The sequence below is a fragment of the Leopardus geoffroyi genome, chromosome C3 (genome assembly GCF_018350155.1).
Source record: "Leopardus geoffroyi isolate Oge1 chromosome C3, O.geoffroyi_Oge1_pat1.0, whole genome shotgun sequence".
In the NCBI taxonomy this organism is placed as follows: Eukaryota; Metazoa; Chordata; class Mammalia; order Carnivora; family Felidae; genus Leopardus; species Leopardus geoffroyi.
In genome coordinates, this window is record NC_059338.1 from 86,265,728 (window position 1) to 86,286,726 (window position 20,999).

Genomic DNA, 20,999 nt, shown 5'->3' on the forward strand with positions numbered 1-20,999 from the left:
GGAAATGTCCTAAAGTTGGCTCGTGCTAGTGGTTGCAAAATTCTAAGTTCACTAAAAAATTGTTGAATCACACACCTACAAAGGTGGAATTTTATGGTATACAAATTATCCCTCAATAAAGCTATTTAAACAACAAGATCTAGGGTCAGTCGGCTCTAAGGGGCTATTGTTGCTTTGTCTTGTGCTTGTTTATGTATCATTTGATGTGAAATAGAATCTTCTTGTTACAGCTGTGTGCTTTTAAATCAGTGAGGAGAAAGGCTACTCAGCGGTGTTCCATGAGGGACAGGGCATTTACAAAAGCAGTAATTTTCATGACTCCTGTTCATGGCATAAGGGGGATGACATCAGTTGTTTTGAATGTATGCAGGTGGTTTTCCAGAGGACAAAGCAAGTAGGGGTTTTGTAGGATAAAAAACCATGTGGATGACATGGCACTTTTGGTCCTTTGCCCGTGGACATCAGGGGGTTACTGCCCAGAGCTTTAACCATAGGACTGGACATTTCGTGGTTCCCCTGTAGATCAGGAGAGAAGAACTCCAGAAGGATGGATCTTTCCTCTTCCATTCTGTCAGCTTTGTGGGGCCTGGGATTTTCTATCCCATGCACCTGGGGTTTCCCAAGCTGTCATTGGTCTTCCAGGAGACTCAGGAATACAGCCCCTTCTCTGTTTGTCAGATCCTTTACCATTTCGGTGCTTAAGAACTTGTAAAGACTTTCTGCTGGGCCAGCTCCACTCTCTTCTGTCTGAATGCAAAGCCCTGCAGAAGCCTTACCAGCCTCACCTTATCAAGCTACGTCTACTCACTCTTCTCATTGATTTCAAATAGTCTCCATCCTGTAGGTCCTTGCTGGAATCAACCAGTAAAACATTTAAGTAGCCCCCCCCCCACCACCATCCCCCCAACACATACATGTTTTTCTTATGTGGCCTCATTTAATTATCTGGCAGCCTTTTCAGGGTCGACCAATGAAAAGATTCTCTTCCCCTTTTACCAAAGAGCAAGCCAAAACTTAAGGTAAATATGAGGTTAGTACAGCTGATTAGTTACAGTAAAACTTTTAAAGCAATCTTATACTCACTAGTACAAAGTACACTTTTTGTTTTTTAACAACTGTTTAGGCCTCCTGAGGGCAGGGACCATTTCTTTATTTTGTCAAACTGGTAGTGCCCAGCTGAGAGCCTCACGCACACGGTTTGGTGTTCTGCAGTAAAGAAAGGATAAGGTTATAGAAGAGGCAAATAAGCTGGGAACACATACACCAAATCACTCCTTTGTGCTGCCCCATCAGAGAACTAAGATATATTATGACAACAGCAGACAATGAAATAGGACTCATTGGAAGGCGGTGTTTAAAAGCTCCTAATTCCTCACACTTGACCACCATCCTCCTTTTCAGTGGAGCCCTGGTGACGGAGTAATACACAAGGCATCTCTATAGCTGGCTCATTAAATTGGGATGATTGGCATTGACTTGAAAATAAATCCGGCCATTGTGTCAGATAGTAACTGTAAATCAGAATGAGCTATTTATAAATCCCAGGATGTTTGATAAAGCTGACTTTTCCAGGGTTTGCGTATGATGTCAACTCTTTGAAAAATATGCTTCAAAGGGGTTTTTTCTTTCAGTTTTCTGCCGTGTGTATGTCTTTTTTTTTTTTTTTTTTTAAATTTGAGCAGAATGGCTTTTTGCTCTAATGGAAAATATCAGGCCTCATTCTGCAGTTGGGTGCTAAGGGACTATTGCATAGGTTTTCCCAGGGATGACTTCCAGCATCTTCCAGAACCTTCTGTCTCAGAGCTATGGTTGCTGAGTTTTAGAGTCACTTCTTCAGTTCCATCTTGAACTCTTTTTTAGTTCTTATTCTCACATTCTTCCTTCAACAGCTCTACATTCTTAGGAGTGCTGAGTAGAGATTAGATTCATACGTGAAATATTTGGAAATGAGCTTCAGGCTCCATGCTTGATTGTGAGTCCCGTGTGTGTGTGAGTCCTGAGGCTGGCTTGTTCTCGTTGTCCTTGACCCTGGCGTGGAGAGGTGCTTCCTCTCCATTGGATGACAGCTAGATCACAGCGCTAGGAACCAGTAGACCACAGACTGCTCAAGAGGATGTGAAGAACTCAAAATAATTTCTAGGACAGCAAATGAATGTAGTGACTTCTCCCTGGTGTCAGCTTTGAGGAATTCAGAAGATGCAGTCGAGATAGCATTCTAAGGTTGAAAAAATGGTGTCTCAATTTCATTGTAAATGGGATTTAGGGGGAAAGAGTCACAGAGCCAGGATCTGATCTGGCAGTGGGATGAGCATGGGACTGTGTGTCCTTCTGGACTACCAGTTTCAGTTCTGGGATGAACTTGTGATCTTTTTTTTTTTTAATTAAAAATTTTTTTTAAATGTCTATTTTTGAGAGAGGTAGAGAGAGAGCAGGAGGATGGGAAGGGCAGGGAGAGAGGGGGAGGATCTGAAGCGGGCTCTGTACGGACAGCAGAAGGCCCAATGCGGGTCTTGAACTCATGAACTGCGAGATCATGACCTGAGCTGAAGTCAGACGCTCAATTGACTGAGCCACCGAGATGCCCCCAAACTAGTGATCTTGAAAGTCACTCTACTTGTCTCAGTTTTCCCATCTCTAAAATGAATTATTTGAAGTAGAGGATCTCTCTCCAAGATTCTGTCTCCCGGTCCATGTCTATATGCTGTTTTCCTGCTCTAAAATTATTTCCACTTGTACCGTTTATAGTTTTTAATGATGGTTTTCATTTAGGTAAAAACACCTGTCTTTCCTCCTTTGTGAAATTTTGCCTGGTAATTGTGTTACACCATCAGGTGTCGTGATGGGAAGACTTGCCAGCATTCACCGAGCGGCACCGAATGAGCTGGGTGTTTTTGGGAGAGTGCGCTAATATCGGGAAGAAATGCTTCCTAAGGGGGGGAAAAAAAAGTAGGCCTGCAAAGCCAGTGGTTGTCCACGTCCAGTAGGGTCGTTTCTCCTAGAAGGTTGCATTCAGTTCTCTACAGAGGTTTTAACCCTTGAGCTGTAATGAATTTGCTAGTGTGAGACATTCCTCATGCTTTTGTTATCTGTTTGCATTTTAGGACCACAGTAGTAGCAGCGGCTGCCTTCTTGGACGCCTTTCAGAAAGTGGCCGACATGGCTACCAACACACGTGGTAAGCAGATGGAGGGATGGCGCCCAGCGTGAACCGAGTCAGCATGTGCCTCTTTGTTTACCCTTGGGTGGCGTCACGAGGAGATACAGCTTAAGTTATCAGAGCTTAGCTGACTCCTAGTTTTCACGTCCTAGAACACTTTGTGGGATTCCACCTATTAGAAGTTGCAAACAGTTCTCCGGACAATGAAGCACGTGAGAAGAATGAAAACTAAAGGAAAGGAACCGCGGGTTATGCGGGAAGTGGCTGGGCGTGTTAGTTTGATCACTTTTAATGACATGCCGGCTGCAGAGCCTTGAACCGTGTGTCTGGTTGCAGTTTGTTTTTCCCTCCTCACACGGGTTGTCCTAAGATTTGCCTTACTCCCTGGGGAGCGGGCAGTGGGAATGCTCGGGTAGACCATTTTTCTGTGAGGAGCCCTCGTGTAAGCGGTGCGCTGTTGCGTCGTATCTGGTGATGTGTCTCCCACATTTTTCTGCAAACCCCTGAAGAGTGTGACTTGGTCGTGTCTTAACTCCCCAAAAATAGTTCTTACAACGTAGCAGGTGTTTAAAGTTGGCTTATTAAATCAATGAACAAAGGGGACTGTGGTGCCAATTTTCAGTAATTTCAGGGACTACTGAATCATACAAAAGAATAACAAAAACGTGTATAAAGGAGAAAATGATAGCTCCTATATCCACTACCATTGTTGGAAAGACAACATTACCCGTAACGTGGAGACCTCTGTTCAAAGAGGGGTGCTTTCCTTTTCGTTCCCAGCCAGGGACGCTCTCCTCCCTTTCTTTTTTTTTTTTTTTTTTTTTTTTTTTTGCCTTATATTTCTGGGTCTGCTTCTACACTGCCTGTTCTCTTCATTGTCATGGGAACATTGGAAAAGGTGGGTGTTGGGGGCAAGTGTTGAGGGGTTGCCCTCAGTCACACGAGGGTTTAGCTTCTCTGACACACCTCTCTACCTCCAGTGGGTTTCAGTAGGTACCCCTTTACCATAGGTACTTAATTAAATATTCATGGGGCGCCTGGGTGGCTCAGTCGGTTAAGCGTCCGACTTCAGCTCAGGTCATGATCTCGCGGTCCGTGAGTTCGAGCCCCGCGTCAGGCTCTGGGCTGATGGCTCAGAGCCTGGAGCCTGCTTCCGATTCTGTGTCTCCCTCTCTCTCTGCCCCTCCCCGGTTCATGCTCTGTCTCTCTCTGTCCCAAAAATAAATAAACGTTAAAAAAAAATTTAAATATTCAAATGGGGGCGCCTGGGTGGCGCAGTCGGTTAAGCGTCCGACTTCAGCCAGGTCACGATCTCGCGGTCCGTGAGTTCGAGCCCCGCGTCGGGCTCCGAGCTGATGGCTGGGAGCCTGGAGCCTGTTTCCGATTCTGTGTCTCCCTCTCTCTCTGCCCCTCCCCCGTTCATGCTCTGTCTCTCTCTGTCCCAAAAATAAATAAACGTTGAAAAAAAAAATTAAATTAAAAAAAAAAATAAATATTCAAATGAATGTGCAGTGAGGACACTTCTCATTCATTCAAGAAGCCCAAAACCTGCTAATATTTTAGGTACCATTATGGGACCACAAAAACCAATATATTATTTATCCTCCTTGGCCTGGAAGGGCTTGCAGTTGAGTGGGGGGGGTGGGAAATGAGATGTGCAAATAAAAGATTTCGGTGTGGAAGTAACATGCGTGGTACAGTACTAGCGATTAGAACAGCGTGCTGGGGGAATATCGAAACGTGAGCAATGTACTCAGTTCAGGAGCCAGAGTCCTCCCAGGGGAGGTCTTCTATCTCCTTATTTCCAAGATGCCAATGGTGTTTCGAAAGGTTCCCTAGGAGAATGTGATGGAGATATCAGAGCGGTGGTTTGAAGAACTTGATCTGGTTCGCCAGCTTGATATGGGTCTTAGCTAGTATCTTTCTTAATCCCTTAAAAGATGATGACCTAGTTGACACGTGTCCATTATATTCTTCTTCATACGTGCATATTCTAAACATTCTATAACCTTTAAGGCAATAATCACCACTGTTAAGTGTTTTTGAGTCTGTTTTATATTTTCTCCAGCGATATCCAGAACTGGACTTGTCTTTCTAGAATAGCCATCAGAATGTATATTTCTTAAAAGAATTGCTCTACTATTTGAAAGAACTTAGATAGCTGATATTGCATTTTTGAGGCTCTGTGATCCTTAATCAGGTCTTATATTTTAATATTGAATTATTGATTGGACCCTAAAGGATGGAATAAAGCAGCATCCCCTGATTTCTCATAATTGCTTGCATCAAGGAGCCAGGGTTTCTGCAGAGGCTGCTCCCTGGAGTGGTTCTCGGCAGGAAACCAGGGGGACCTGCACATCTCCTGGTTGCAGGGAAGAAAAACAGAGCAATCATCTGTGGGGAAAGAACGCAAATAGCCTCTCTCTGGTGGTGACAGAGGTAAGAGTCAGAGTTTGGAGGTGACGTACTCGACAGAAGACAACTAATGTCACAGTGAACAGACTCTCGCTTTGATATATTTTTAAACCACTTGATTTCAGGTCATTTTTAGCGATGCCAGAATACTTTACATCTCGCCATCTCTAGTGTCCATGTGCACTGGGGGAAAATAACTTTCCCTTGAGTGTGAGAACTCTCCCGTGACCTAAAAAGGGTATGGTCGATAACAAAGAAGGTGTATTTTATGGAGATGATAAGAGAGAAGCACGGAGGTGCTTCTTGTATGTTCCATGAGCATCAGAAGTGATTTTTACTAAGTTATTTTTTACTTACAAATTGAAAAACCTGGAACACGTGCTTTTGTTTAAAAAATTCATAGAACAAAATGCGTAAAGTAAAATCCACCCTCCCAGTACCCCCTGGCAGCGACTGGAGTAAGCGTCATATATATACTTTTTTTTTGTATACATAAATGCGTCCGGGAGGAAAAAAGCTAGTTGCAGAACAATATGTAGAATGGCATGTGGAATAAAGTACATCTGGGTGATCTAAAGGTAGCCCATAAGGAACATGTTCTCATGCTTGTACTCCACAGTATATTGTAGTTATCTTTCCACGTCCATACCTGTGGATCTTTCTAGTGCCCAAATGGAATTTCATAGTCTGGAAACAGAAGGATTTTCTCATTCTTCAGTTGATGGAAATTTAGGGTATCTCCATTTATTTGCTTTTACAAGGCACTCAGCAATTGATGCCCATGTCTATATCCTTTGGGAGATTTATGTGTGACCTGTTTTTAATAGTGTGTGCATCTCCATGGAAACGATCTATAGAAAATGCTTCAAACGGTTTTGGTCAGCAGCAAACCTACTTGGATTTGATGTCATTACAGGCTGTAACTCTAATGTGGTTTGCAGTTTGATATCTGCCCTCTACGAGGTCCAGTTTTTTGCTTAGAGCTTCTCGAAATGTTTTTTGAGTCCTTCTTGCTGGAAGTGATAGAAGGGAAGTTAAGCGCATCTCTTTTGGTCAGGTATCCAGAATCTCAAGTTAGCATGCCCCTGGTTTCCAAAATACTAGCATTCCATATTATCTCCCAAAGCTCTGAAATTCCTCTATCCTTTTTAGCGAATATTTTGCACTAGCTATTAATATAATGTATTTAGGAAAAACTTTTAAAGCTATTCACTATAAGAGCAAAATTACTCTAGTCATTATATAACTACTGTTAAATAGAATGTGGAAATACGTTAGAACTCGATTTTGTTTGTCACACAAACGTGTATAAGTTGGTATTATGTGTGTAGGTTAATAATTGAACTATAATGGAATTTAAGGGTTTATTAACACCATAATACATAGTACAGTTTCATGTTTTGTTGATTTTTGCACTCTTGGATGAATATACAGTTTGCATTTAGTATGAAAGTACACCTTTTCCCATATTACTGGCTGCAAAGAATTATCGTCTAGGCACTTGCTATGCATGGAATGACAGACTTTGTGGAGCAGGGTCCCCATCTTCTTCGTGTCCATCATGGACCAGCAAATGGCCTATTATAGGAGTTGAGAAATGTTTGAACTGACTGGTATGCAGTTGTCTGAGTTACTTAAAAAGAAAAGGACTACCGGGTTGTGTTCATGTGCTTCTCAGTCTTGGGCAGCAGAGGCACCATGTTGGGGGAATAGCACTCCTGCGCCTGAGTGTGCCTTGCACACTGGGCCCTGCTCCCTGTTTCACTGGAAGGCAGGGGTACCGAGCTGATGAGACCCTCCGCCTTAGCACTGGCCCTGCGCAGCACTGCATTGTTTGCTTATGTCAGCAAGGGCCTTTGAAGTGCATAATGCTATGTGACTTTCATTTCTGGCTGCCTCTGTGTGCCTGGGTAATTACTTTATAGCTCTGAAAAACCATCTCAGGGCTGTTTAGATAATGATCCACCAAACCCAGAGTGAGGAGTTTTAAGATTTTATTAAGAAAGGAAATGGATCCTCGGCCGACCAGATCATCTTTAATGTCCAAAAGCCTTTGTACATCACTTTAAAAAGTGGGCGTGGTTTCGATATTGGAAATCATGATAGCAAACCTTTATTGACTAGTAATGTGGGCGGGCTCTGTTCTAAGTACATCACGTATGCGGAGTCAATTCTCACAACGGCTCGTGAGATAGGTGCTCACGATCTCCATTTTAGGTGATAAAATCGGGATGAAGAGAACTTGACTTAAACCAAAGTTACATGGCCAGTTAGTGGTAAAAGGAGTCTGGCCCAGAGCCTAAATTTTGACCATTAAATTACAATTCCTTATGTAAGGAGCTCCTGGATTTAGTATAAACTTATATTTGCTTTTCAAGTTACTTGATCCTGAATGTACTAAAAGGATCTGTGTAGCACCTTGGAATAACCAAGATTGGGAGCTGTGATGCCCAGTTGTGTCTTCTGGCTTTGCCAACTATGCCGCCCTGAGTAAATTACAATAGCAGCCCCTTGTCCACGGGGGAATACGTTCCAAGACTCTCAGTGGATGCCTGAAACTGGAGATCGTCCCAAACCCTGTATAGACTGTTTTTTCCTATACATACATACCTATGATAAAGTTTAATTTATAAATTAGGCACAGTAAGGGTCATCTGGGTGACTCAGTCAGTTAAGCGTCAGACTCTTCATTTTGGCTCAGGTCAAGATCTCATGGTACGTGAGTTTGAGCCCCACCTCAGGCTCTGCGCTGACATCACAGAGCCTGCTTAAGATTCTCTTCTCTCCTTCTTTCTCTTCCCCTCCTCCACTCTCTCTCAAAATAAGTAAATAAAAACAGGCACAGTAAGAGGTGAACAACAAAAACTAATAATAGAACAATCCTGACAATACACTGTAATAAAAATTATGTGAATGTGGCCTTTCTGTCTCTCAGAATATCTTATTGTCCTGTACTCACCCTTCTTCTTGTGATGATGGGAGATGATAAAATGCCTACGTGATGAGATGAAGTGAGGTGAATGACGTAGGCACTGCGACCTAGCGTTAGGCTGCCGTTGGACCTTCTGACGCTTTGTCAGAAGGAGGGCCATCTGCTTCTAGACCGCCGCTGACTGAGACCACGGAAAGCAAAACCATGGATAAGGGGGAGAACTACGGTATATTTTGCTTTTTGGGCTTTAATTTCCCCAACTATAAAAGGGGTTTTCCCGGGACATAGAGTCCTGGATGGTCACAAGTCCTCTTTCTTAGTTCTAATATTCAATGGTTTTAAACCTCATTTGGTCCTATTAAATTCATAAAATATGAATGAAGTTGGACAGTCTAAATTCTCTCCGCAAGGCTATCTTTAGAGTTTCCAATTTTTGCTCTGGAGTCAGGAAGTGGAGGAAGCAAAGTTAAGCACAGAGGACTATGGAGAAGGGAGGGTTAGAAGAGAAAAATAAGGCTCCCCTCCCCCACCCCAGACCTGCTGCTGCTGCGTGTGCCCGAGGGCAGGTGGAAGGAAGCTGGAACTTTTGGACCACCACCTAGATCCAGACTGTTGGGAGATGTGCCTTAATCAGGGAGCCTGGGTTGCCAAGGTTCTGTGTGTCCGTGAAGAAAACCTCTGTGGCTTAGTGGTTTTTGCAAATACGTTACGTGTGCATAGTATATGTTACATGTTTTAGTATATATTTTGTTAAATGCCAGGGTCTCCGCATCTGGCTGCGTGGATCATAATCACCCAGGAAGTTTGTTTAAAAAGACAGATTTCGGGGCCCTGCCTGTGGGATCTGAATAACTGGGTAGGACCTGGGAATCTCAGATTTTTTTTAAAGTTCCTCAGGAGATTTTACTCCCCGGCGAGGTTTGTGCCTCCTGCCATAAACCACCTGTCCGGGGCCATCTCTGCCGGGGGCTGGCACTTCCACCCACAAAGAAATGCTCATGGCTCCCTGAAACTCTTAAGACCTTTGATCCGTGTCTGCTGGACATGTGCATTCCAGATCTGGAATGTCCTTCTCACTCCACCCCGTCCGCCTCCTTGAGATGCTTGAGGATTTGCTGCTCGTCTTCCAAGAGCCGGGTAAACAGTCACATCACCAGTGACACTTTTGCCCACAAGGTAGAGTGAGACCTCAGGCCTCGGGACCTCTGTGGTACCTGCTGCTGCTGGCAGGTGCACCTCGCTGTGTCCTTACCGTTTCCCCACCAGAACGCAGGCGCCTCCAGGATAGGCCTGCACCCTGCTCCTCTCTGAGGAGCCCAGGCACCTAGATGCCCAGTGTCTGGCATTGGGCCAGGTGCAGACAGCGTCTCAATGAATGACCGAGTGCGTGTCACAGTTACCACACTCCCACGGTGCCCTCAGTGGATCTGGGTGAGGAGGGCTGTCCTTGCGGCCGGTGGGAGGCTAGTGGGGTGGGATCTTGGTCAGATTCCACTTGGGGATTCAGAATTCAAATTTTGATGACCCCTCCTTGAGGTCGAGTCTGGTGGAATGTGTGACTTAATATTTCAGTAGCTGAAGAGGGCCTAGCAATTCCTCCATGCGGTCACAGGAAGGGGCAGGTGGGTGAAAGACGGAGCCCAGGGAAGAGCCGGAACCTTCCCTTCTAGGAGAGGAGGTCCTGGGAAGCTGTTTTCAAGAGGCAGCCAGACTGGTTCTGTTTGCCCCCAAGTTTTATTTTAACTAGGTTGTTTGGAATTTCACTAGCCCTTAACTTCTGGATTGACTTTGGTGTTCAAGTCAGACAGACCCTTTCACGTAATTAGAGCCTTATGATTTCTACCTAGGAAGCTACTTAGCCACAAACCGGAGGTGGAAGAGGGAATTAATTATTTTTAAAAAGTCATAATGCCCTTCTCACAGGCCTGGAACTGAATATTCTTTGAATATGACCTTAAGGGAATGTCGACAAAGTTACTCACTGATTAAAAATAAAGATGTCTAAAACTGCAATCTGCTAATCTCTAGATATGGCTGTGGATCACAAACTATTATTTTTGGTTGTTGTCTTTGGGATTTTAATGCCTTTAGGAAAAGAGGGAACTTACAAATATTTGAGAAACGAGCTTAGTTGTGATTTTTCTTTAAGAGCTGAGCCTTTTTCTAAAAAAAAAATTCAAGGATCATATATTAATTTTTCTGATGATCTTATTCTGAGGATTTATAGATAATAGGAGGAAAAAAGGAGTCTGGCATAAAGCATCTGTGGAGCCTGGATAAAAAGTTTTGTGGAAACCTGGCAGGGGTTAATTTTGCTTGGAACCTGAATATGGCCGTAGTTGGGGCACCTTAGCTCTGATTTCCTGGAGCCTGGCATGTCTTTTTTTTTTTTTTTTTTTTTTTTTTTTTGAGCCTGGCATGTCGTAAGTGCCTGGGAAACAGTTGCTGATTTGTTGAAAAATTTCATAAGACAAAACACTTCCTAGCATACAGGGTGGATGGACCAGCTGCTGTATTCTCTCATATTTTTAAACATGAGTTTAGGTATGCTGTATAGAAGATGACCTAGAAACTCTCCACTGCTTTTCGTTTTCAGGGTTTTGAACTTGATTTTGATTCACATGAATTATGCTGAGGAAACCCTAAGCAAATTTTGCCTCTGCTGGTAGTTGACATTTTGAATTCTCCCTGCTAGGATGCTGGTGGGTGTGGTGGGGAGTAGAACAGAGCTCGGAAGAATAAGAACATTTGTATTTGGCTGAAGTGGGAAATTGGCCCAGCAAAGACAAAGTCACCTTTTCTCTCGAAGTTCTTTTTTGTTTGTTTTCACTTTAATTGCAGGCCCAGTGCCAGGACTCGACGGCTGTCGTGTATGCCGTGGAGTCCTGGCCCTGTGGAGCCTTCAGTCGTGGCCAGGCCGTTCTGTGTGATGCTGCAAATGTTCTACCTTTCCCTGTCCAATGTGGGAGTTACAAGCCACACGTGGTCATTGAGCACTTGAAATGTGGCTGGTGTAACTGAGGAACTGAATTTCTCATTTTTTTTGGCTTTTAATTCATTTTAATTATATATAACTTGCAACTTAGCTGAGGGCTGTGGTGGTACCTCAACCTCGGATAGCTTTGGTGTTGCTTCAGGAACTTCTATCAGCTTCTCAAGCCACTCCATACTTAAATGTGTACATGTGGAGGAGTGCGTATACATCTGTGTTTGTATTTAATACCTCTTGTAGTCTCAATCTTATGTGAAGGACAAATGAAAAATTTCTAATTTGCTGCTATTTATGATAATATTCAGCCTAGCTAAAAAGTGTTGCCTATTATGTAAACAGCTTCGGGATATAAGTTCTCCATCTCCTAAAGAGATTTTGGAGTTGTCTTTGACTTACTAAGAAGGGACATAAAAAAATATAAATGTCTTTTTAAGTGGGTTCATAAATGCACATCCTGCTTGTGGGTTTCATTATTTTGATGCTTTTCCACTCTGATAGACCTTGCGTCGCTTTAATTCGTAACCACAGTACATTTAATCCTACATATTCTGCTTAGGACAAAATAACTTTTTATTTTTTAATTTAATTTTTAATTTTTTAATTTTTAGAAAGAGTGCATGAGTGGAGGAGAAGGGCAGAGAGAAAGAGAGAAGGAGAATCTCAAGTAGGCTCCATGCTGAGTGCAGAGCCCAACATGGGGCTTGATCCCACAATCCTGGGATCATGACCTGAGCCAAAATCAAGAGTCAGACACTCAACCGACTGAGCCACCCAGGCATCCCAAAACAACATTTTAAAAATGGTCTTATGAATGTGGAGTTTGTCTTACCATTTTCCATTTTTAAAAGTGATTTTTGTTTGATTTGCTTTATATGACCGTCAGACAGTAGGAAGGCATGGGTATTTTTAAGTCTTTTTTTCTTTTGCAAATTACACTGTAGATAAGGACTCAAAGGAATTCATATGTTTATTAAGTATCATTATTTTATGAATTAAAAAAAAAATCTTCCTTTTTTTCTCCCCAGTTTTTGCTTGAAGGGGTTAAGAGGTAGGTGCTAATATCTGCGATTATTTTGGTGAGCACATTCCCATTTTCTGGTAGGTTTGGGATCATGAACCCAGCCTTGCTGGTGATACGATGAAATCCCTCCTTTGTGATCCTGTTGATGTTTTTTCGATGTTAAAACTGATGCTTCAGAACAGTACAGTTCCCCGCTCTACAAGTGGCCTTTCCTTATTGATCTTTGGTTGGGTAGCAACAGTTGCCAGGGATGGGGTGTCTCATCGTGGTCAGCCGGTGTCCTGCCTGTGCAGTGTCTGGCTTTTCACTGTCTTCCCCAAATGACACTTGAAACGGTGGTTAGTGTGCGTTAGCCTGAAACACACTAACCTGAGTCCCACTGTAAGGGAAGCACCTCCTGGGTTGTCCAGAGCAGGGAGTCCCCAGAATCCTGAAATCCTGTAACAGGGAGAGCTGGGGGTGTCCGAATTCCACACCCGAGCCCGTGTGTCCTGTTAAGGCTCATCCTACCTCTAACCAAGAGAAGCACCCGTTCTTGCTCAGTTCGGTGGTGTCACCCTGTTTTGCTCCAGTGTATTTTCCCAGATGATGCTTGAGTATGATGTGTGCTGTGTTCTGTCTAACCTCCGCAGCCTTAATAAACGCTGGTGAACGACACAGTGATGGTAGTGGCGGCAGCGGGGAGGAAGGTCCAGGCGTGGAGAGGATGTGTGTTTTTATGGGTGACTGGGTCGATCTGTGCAGCGTTGTTATTTGTGTCGTTAGGCAGTTTACATAATGAAGTGGTTTGCTCAGCAGTTCCATCCCTTCCAGCTTGCTGGGCTGTCTGCGCTTTGTACACAAGCAGTAAGGATTCTCCCCCCCTTGCCCTCCCTCCTCTCCATCCTAATTCTTTCCCTTTGCTTTTTGTTTTGGCTTAATAAGTAATACTCCACCCCATCCTGCTGCCGCACACAAATGTGCCGTTGTTACTTCGGTAAAATATGGATTAGCATTCGTGGAAGGATGCAGTTATCTTAGTTCATACAGATGAGGCAATTTTTTCTTTTTTTCCTTTTCCTTTTCCTTTTTTCCTTTTTCTTCTCTTCTCTTCTCTTCTCTTCTCTTCTCTTCTCTTCTCTTCTCTTCTCTTCTCTTCTCAACAGTGCTTTTTTGTGAAAGATCATTTGCCTTAGAGTCGTGAACTTGGTTTGGTCTGCCCACCTCAGATAAAAATAACCGTTTGGAATGTATGGTGAACAAACGTGAAGACACTTGAAGTTGTCGAAAAATACTAGTGAGTCTGTTCTGCCTGATTGATTGCATGGCTATCTCTTCTCCCCTCCCTCTGATAAAGCCCCTGCCTGAAACTTGCAGGAGATGCGGAAACTCTTTGAACTAAGGTTTTCACTTTGGGCACATGTGCTCTGCTGTAAGGGAAAAAAGCTGATATTGGGAAATCACTCAGAGAATAAAGACTATTCAAAAGGATACTCTTTCGTCCCCCAAATCTGGCCATACATTCTTCTGATACATTTTAAAGAAATTAGATTTTTATACACTACCTTTAGAAACCTATCTCTGGCCTGAATTGAGAATTATCTGGAGTTTGTTCTGTTTTGTTTTCTAGCCTAACCCTGTGATCTTTGATTTTTAAGATGGTACAGCGTTTTTTCTTATAGACCATCTAGTGTCTGGTGGGACTTTTTCATTTTCATGGGGCACGCTGAATCTCCTGGAGGGGAGGTGAGATCACTTGCCCAAGTCCACTCAGCTCAGAAGGGGCTCCTGGGGAGGATTCTTTCTAGCACAGGGCTTTCTGTCTCTTGATTTCCTCTGAAAGCCGCATGGCAATCTGCTTGTTCACTCTGTCCCTTGGTTTAATGCTGAGGGCACTCAAGTAGAAAATAACATGGGCTGTGAAAAAAAAAATCTCTTCTGTGCTTTCAGTCGATTATTTATAAAGATTTTTGCTCACTTATTTGTTTCTGCAGGATCCTTGGTCAACTGGTTTTCCAAAGCCATTTTCCACTCTTTCAGTCCTTCATTTTTCTATGGAAGATATTTTTTTTTTCTTTCAGCTGTGTGTGTGTGTGTGTGTGTGTGTGTGTGTGTGTGTGTGTCTGTCTGTCTGTGTGTGTGGGGGCTGTTTTGCTTATATTTTAAGTGAAAATATATTGTTATATTTGACATAAGCCCATTTATCCGTAAGAATAACTAGATTTTTTTTGTCTGCGCTGTCTTAGTTTTGCAAATTGTATCTCCATCCGTGCGTGCGTGCACACACACATGCACCCGTGCGCACACGCAATATGTTTTTTCATTCCCAAATGTGTAAAATTGCCACGGGACTCTTCTTTCTAGTAAAAGATACTGCTGTGGAAATCTGCGGCATTTCTGCTGTGTGTGCCAGGGCCCAGGGACCCTGGTTACCATGGAAACTAATATCCAGCCACTGGGTGGTACCTCTCCTTTAGAGCTGCATCTGAGCGCATTTCACAGTTGAGTACAATGCTGCGTCTTCCCCCTTTAAAATAAGGAGAGGGGGGAAAAGCTGAGTGATTACAAATTTTTTAAAAAATGCTATTTCTGCTAAGGCAGAAAGAGACCTCACTAGGTACTGTTTCCACATGATTGTCAGTAGTAGGATAGCACAGTTATCCAAAGGTGGCCAAAGGTATCTGGTAAAATACAGAAGAATTTTGGAGGAGATGGCTAAAATGGAACCTTCTTCCCGTTCTGGTGATCTGCAAGCTTCTCTTTGGGAATGATGGGCGAGCTGGGCTGACGTGGGCTTCAGCTTGATTTGTTGGAAAGGCTTGAAAGCAGACAAAAGACCTTCAGCTTTGCACATGGTCCCCCCTTCCTGCATTTCCTGACCTCTCTCTCTCTCAGAACCTGCCCAGAGAACCGGATCAGAGATCCTGGAGAGCTTGCCCAAATTTTAGCCCTTGAATTGCTATTTAAGCACGCGGTTGCCATCTGTGCTGGTTGAAAGGCGGATGCTGATTATGAGAGCAATACTTCATTTGGATAATACGGTTTAAAGCCAAGTGCAAGATGGCTTGTACGAGAACTGGAGGAACTCACGAGCCATCTGCACCTACCCCCTGACCTCCCGGTTGAGGCCCATTGGTCAATAATGGTGACAGGTGGGGCCACATCTGGGAGATGGCAGATACCCAGCCCCGGGTTCCCACTGCCCGTGAACAGATTCCTGCTGCATGACATTGAAGGAGAGTAAGGTTGACCCTAACCTTGTATAGATGGACGCCTGCTGCTCTGACATTTGTTTTTCCAAATGTGTTTGTACAAAGCAAATACTGGGTGTGTATGTCCTTCAGAAACAGTGGGATACCCCAGAGCCTTTGCCTGTCACAGGTGGTGGGGATCTTAGTCCAGCCATGGCCTTGGGGATTGACTAAGGCCCCCCCTACCTGTTGAAACACTCAGCTGGCCCCTCAGCTGCTTCATCTTGGAGAGAGGAAGCAACCCCATTTTGCAAACAAGGGCAACCAGCTTGGTGACTTGAAGTGACCAGGTTCACGTGTCACAGGACTTTGAAGCAGCAGAGCCTGGAGCGTATATCCGCTCTGTGCTCGGTCTCCCATTCTTTCCACCTCAGAGGTCAGCTGTATATATAGAACAACCTCAGAATTTAGACCAGCATTTCTTAATCTTGGCACTATTGACATTTGGGGCTGGAAAATTCTTTGTCATGAGGACCGTCCTGTTTGGCATCATCCCTGGCTCCCATCTGCCGGTTGTGAAAACCAAAAATATACCTAGACATTGCCCAGTGTCCCCTGGGGGTTCAAACTGCCCCGGTAGAGAAGCACTGAGCCCGGCTTTTCTGGTGTTTTAATGGATGTGGCTGTGCCTATTCTTGAGGCAGTTGTGGAGAGCTTATTCCACTTAAGGTTTTAGGTTATTTATAACCACGTCTTGATTTTAGACATTTGACAGTCTGTGTAGTTGTGTCACTTGAGAAATGACCCCTGTGCTAAGTTGTGGATAAAATTTTGTGAAGAGTCCATATCTTACCAAAGAAGATGGCTCCTTTTTAGCAGAAGGTCATTTCCCAGTGTGAAAATATGCATCGTATTTTTAAAAGATTAAATCTAATAAGAACAGTGATGGAAATGAATGGAGGGTCTTCGTTCCTGCCTCCTTCACAGAGAGGTGGCTTGGCCAAGGGAGAACCTGGGTCAGGAGGCTGGCTTGAGGTCCGTGCTGCCCGGTCACAGCTGTGTGGCTTTGGTGGGTCTGTCCGATCACACACACCTTAGCTTTGTCATCTGTTCAGGGACATTTGGATTGACTGTGCCTTCCTGTCAGGGTGATCATGGAGCTCACACAATGGTGTGGCTGGAAAAGCCCCAAACGGCTATGACACAAGGTCACATGCTCCCATCTGACATAATTTCTGGGGGTCCTGCCCATGTCAGACGGGTGTCTCCTCGGCTTCTTCTTGGACACCAGTGCTCGAGTCTGATTCCACCTTTGCTTGCCCTGTCTCCTACCTCTCTGTCCCCAACCTCTGCGCATCCATCTAGACCATTTACGGCCCTGTTTTTCCCCTCGAAAGACTTCGGACATTTTAAAATTTCCCTTTATTCTCTGGGCTTTGTTATTATTTTGTTTAGCACTATTAGAGTTTGTTTGTTTATAAATGAATATTCACATATTACAAATATTACATGTAATTATAAGTATTATTATTTTATTATATTGCTATTAGATTTGGGGTTTTGTAATAGTAACTCGAATCCATTTTTGTTTTATTTTTTATTTTTTCAAGCTTTACTGAAGCATGATTGACAAATAAAAACTATATAATTAGTTTGTGTTTTTATCCTAAGGTGTACAACATGATGATTTCATATACTTCTTTATTGTGAAGTGATGACCATAATTAAGTTAATCAAGGAACCCATCACCTGACATAGTTACCATTTTTTAAAAATGAATTTTGAGATTTTTAGTTGTCTCCCGCGTGCCCTGGGTCAATGGAATCTATCACTTTCTTTGCCTTGGCAAACACTTGCAATGTTCCTTTCCTTCCCTCACACAGACCCTGGCTGATCCTGTAAGGCTTCTCTCCAGCCATTTCCCCTCTGGGAACCCTTTTCTCGGTCCTGAAGCGGGTTGGAGGCTGCCCCGCTTTGCTCCAAGCCCAGAACCTGCACTCTGCCTGGGCATCACCATTATCTTACTAATAATCTGTGAGCTTCTTCAAGGCAAGCACTCCCCCACTGAAGACATTAGCGCTCTGGTGTGTCCAACACGGCTTTTCTTTTTCTCTTAATTGAGATGAAATTCACATAACATAAAACTGTTTTAAATTCGGGGCATTTTGTTTATTCATAGTGTTGGACAACTGCCACCTCTGTCTAGTCCCCAAAGCATTAAACCCTGCACCCAGGGTGATGAAAAAGTTGTGGAGATGGATGGTGGCAATGGTTGTAAGACGGTGGGAATATATGTTAATGCCACTGAACTGTACCCTTAAAAATGGCTATAATGCACAGAGGATTTTTAGGGCAGTAAAAATACTCTTGTGTGATGCCATAATGATGGATACACGACATTATACATTTGTCCAAGTTCATAGAATGCCCAACATCAAGGGTGAACCCTAAAATAAACTGCGGACTTCGGGTGATAATGATGTACCAGAACAAATTCATTGCTTATGACAAACGTACCACTCTGATTGGGGGATATTCATAATGGGGAAGCTATGCATTTGTGGTGACAAGCGGGTACATATATGGGAAATCTGTCTCTCTTCTCAAGTTTGCTATGAACCTAAAACTGCTCTTAAAAAAAAAATCTTAATTAAAAAATTATTATGATGCTAAATTTTATGTTAGGTATATTTTACCACAAAAACTAAAAACCCATATGCATTAAGCATGTAATCCCTGTCTTGTCCATTCCCCTCCCCTAGGGTCTGCCGGTGTGTTGTATTTTTTTCACCCTTATACCCTGAGCCCCCAGCATGGTTGTTGCTAGATAAGCCTTTGTTGAATGAATGCACTTAGGTTTTACTTTAACACCGACTTGCCTCATGTCTATTTCTTCAGCAGCTCTCAACAGTCTATTTTTAGTGAAAAAGTTATCTTTAAGGAAATTTCTTTGAAATGTTTCACTAGTATGTAAGGTTTTGGTTTTTCTACTTGTCTGTTGATATCTGCATAAAGGTGCCTCTTAAGCCAAAGCTAATTTTGTAGTTTATCTGCCCATCTTGGTTATTTTTAGTTGATGTTTTGGGTTGATAACAGTGGTCCTGATTCTGTACCTGGTGGTGTCTGTCTGGCAGACTCGGAAACAAAATTACGGAGTCTTTCAAATACAGGTAGTGATGCTTTTTCTTAGGATGTTAAAATTTTCAATTACTGGGGAGCCCAGGTGGTTAGTTCGGTGTCTGACTCTTGATTTTGGCTGAGGTCACGATCTCGCTGTTCATGAGTTCAAGCCCCACATCAGACTCTGTTTTGACAGTGGAGCCTGCTTGGGATTCTCTCTCTCTCTCTCTCTCTCTCTCTCTCTGTCTGCCCCTTCCGTGCTCTCTCTCTCAAAATAAATAAAATAAACTTTAAAAAATTTCTATTACTGTTTCTTTTATGGATGAGAAAAAAAATGCAGCCACCTTTCAGAAATTCTTATTTTTAAGCCAATTTCTTCCTTGAAGTATGTTAGTCCTTTTCTTTATGTTCACAACTCATAAAATCTTGTTCTTCCCTGTTGCTCTATACTTTATAAAATTGCATTGCAGTTGGCTTGGGTAGAATTTACTTAAGCATAGTTGAGCCTTTAGATTTTCTTTCTGGCGTGGACAAAAGCATCATTAATTATGAATATGAATTCCTTTCACAAAATGACAAGATTGAACATTTCCTCGTGCCTGTATCCCAGCTGTCTCATTCTGACGCTCAACAAAGACTTTTAGAGATTGTTTTTAATGGCCGTATTATCAAATATTTAAAAAAAAAAAAACAAAAGGAATGCAGTGTAGCTTACGGTTTTGTTTGTCTAGAACAAAATAATGAAAGGTTCTTGTTTTACTATGGCTGTTTTCTACTCTCGTGATGCATTTGTAGTCTTAAAGATTTGGATCTTTTCTCCTTTCTAAAATGTTCTGCTGTTGACAGAAAATTCCATTTGTTTAGATGATCAGTACTTGGAATCTGTGGGCTTAGGTCACCTTTTGCCTTCTCTCTTTTTTTTTTTTTTTTTTTTTTAATATTTCTAATGTTTATTTTTGAGAGAGGGAGCAAGCGAGCAGGGAAGGGGTAGAGAGCGGGGGACAGAGGATCCAAAGCGGGGCTAGAACTCGTGAACCACGAGATCATGACCTGAGCCAAAGTCAGAGACTTAACCAACTGAGCCACACCCAGGTGCCTCAAACCTTTTGCCTTCTCTTATACTGAAGCTCACTCTTGGGTTTAGTGATGGAGACCGGTGTGGGTGTCGATAGCCACCCAATGCTGAGCCCTCACTGCGTTCGTGCTGATTCATTATGGCCTCCCCACATGCACAGGGTGGCTTCTGTTCCCACCCCTGGAGGGGGTGAACTGGGCTCTCATTCCAGGGCCTTGAGGCTTTGAGCCACCATATTCTTCTATTGCCTCTGTCCCCAGCGTGTCTGTTCAGCTGTCGGTTGACCATCCTAATGAGATAGTTTCTCAAATTCTCACTTGTCCTGGTGTTTGCTGACAGAGAAATGGACCCAGATGTGACATTCGGTTCCTTGGAGTTGGAAGCCTTTAAAGAGGTTGTGCCTCCTCTGGCCTCCAGCTATGGTTTTCTAGGTTGGAGATGGACCTGTGTTGCACTCCTTCCGGGCTGTCAAAGAAGCCAGCACTCTTGGAAATTCCCTCCTAAGTTTGGAGCCTAAGGGCCCAGGGAGCGTGTGTGTGTGTGTGTGTGTGTGTGTGTGTGTGTGTGTGCGCGCCTGCGTGCTAATGTTGGATGATACACCACAGGCTGTTGAAAACCTTGTTTCTGCTCGCGTTTCCTCCAGGGGGAGAATGTCTAGTGTTACGGCTCTTCTTCCGTTTTTTCATTTGAGTGTGTTATTCTTATTTATTTTTTTTGCTTACTTTAACGAGAAGCTCTGTAACATTAGACATGAGCCAGTTGGGCTTAAGTCGCCTGAAAATAGAATGGAGCCAGCAGTTCAATGTGCTGTTGACTCATTACTTTAAGAAACCCCAGGATCGGAACCAAGATGGTCTGGTAAGGTCAGAGGCTGCGGAAGGAAGGGCGGGTGACCATTTGTCAGTGTCGGAAAAGCAAGACAGAGCACTGTTATCCATTTTTCAAGGTTTGTGCATTTTTGTGTTTTCCAGGAACACGGTTAGGGATGTGATTTCGCTTCAGAAACCCGCTGGTTTTCTTTGACTGTGTTTGGTATAAATTCGGCTTAAAGTGTTTCACTTTGTTGTACCTGTTCATGTGCTGTGTGTGTGGCTTCCTTCTGCCTCACAAGGCTGGC

At 43.4% G+C, this 20,999-nt stretch overlaps 1 protein-coding gene across 9 annotated transcripts in view; it reads left to right on the forward strand.

The window, feature by feature from the left end:
* Window positions 1–20,999, forward strand: part of MTSS1 (MTSS I-BAR domain containing 1) — a 165,806-nt gene that overhangs the window by 25,425 nt on the left and 119,382 nt on the right. For all 9 annotated transcript variants that reach the window (XM_045453710.1, XM_045453708.1, XM_045453713.1 and 6 more), the window contains exon 3: window positions 3,102–3,175. In XM_045453710.1, coding sequence (XP_045309666.1) covers window positions 3,102–3,175 — 74 coding nt within the window. The remainder of the gene's footprint in view (window positions 1–3,101; window positions 3,176–20,999) is intronic.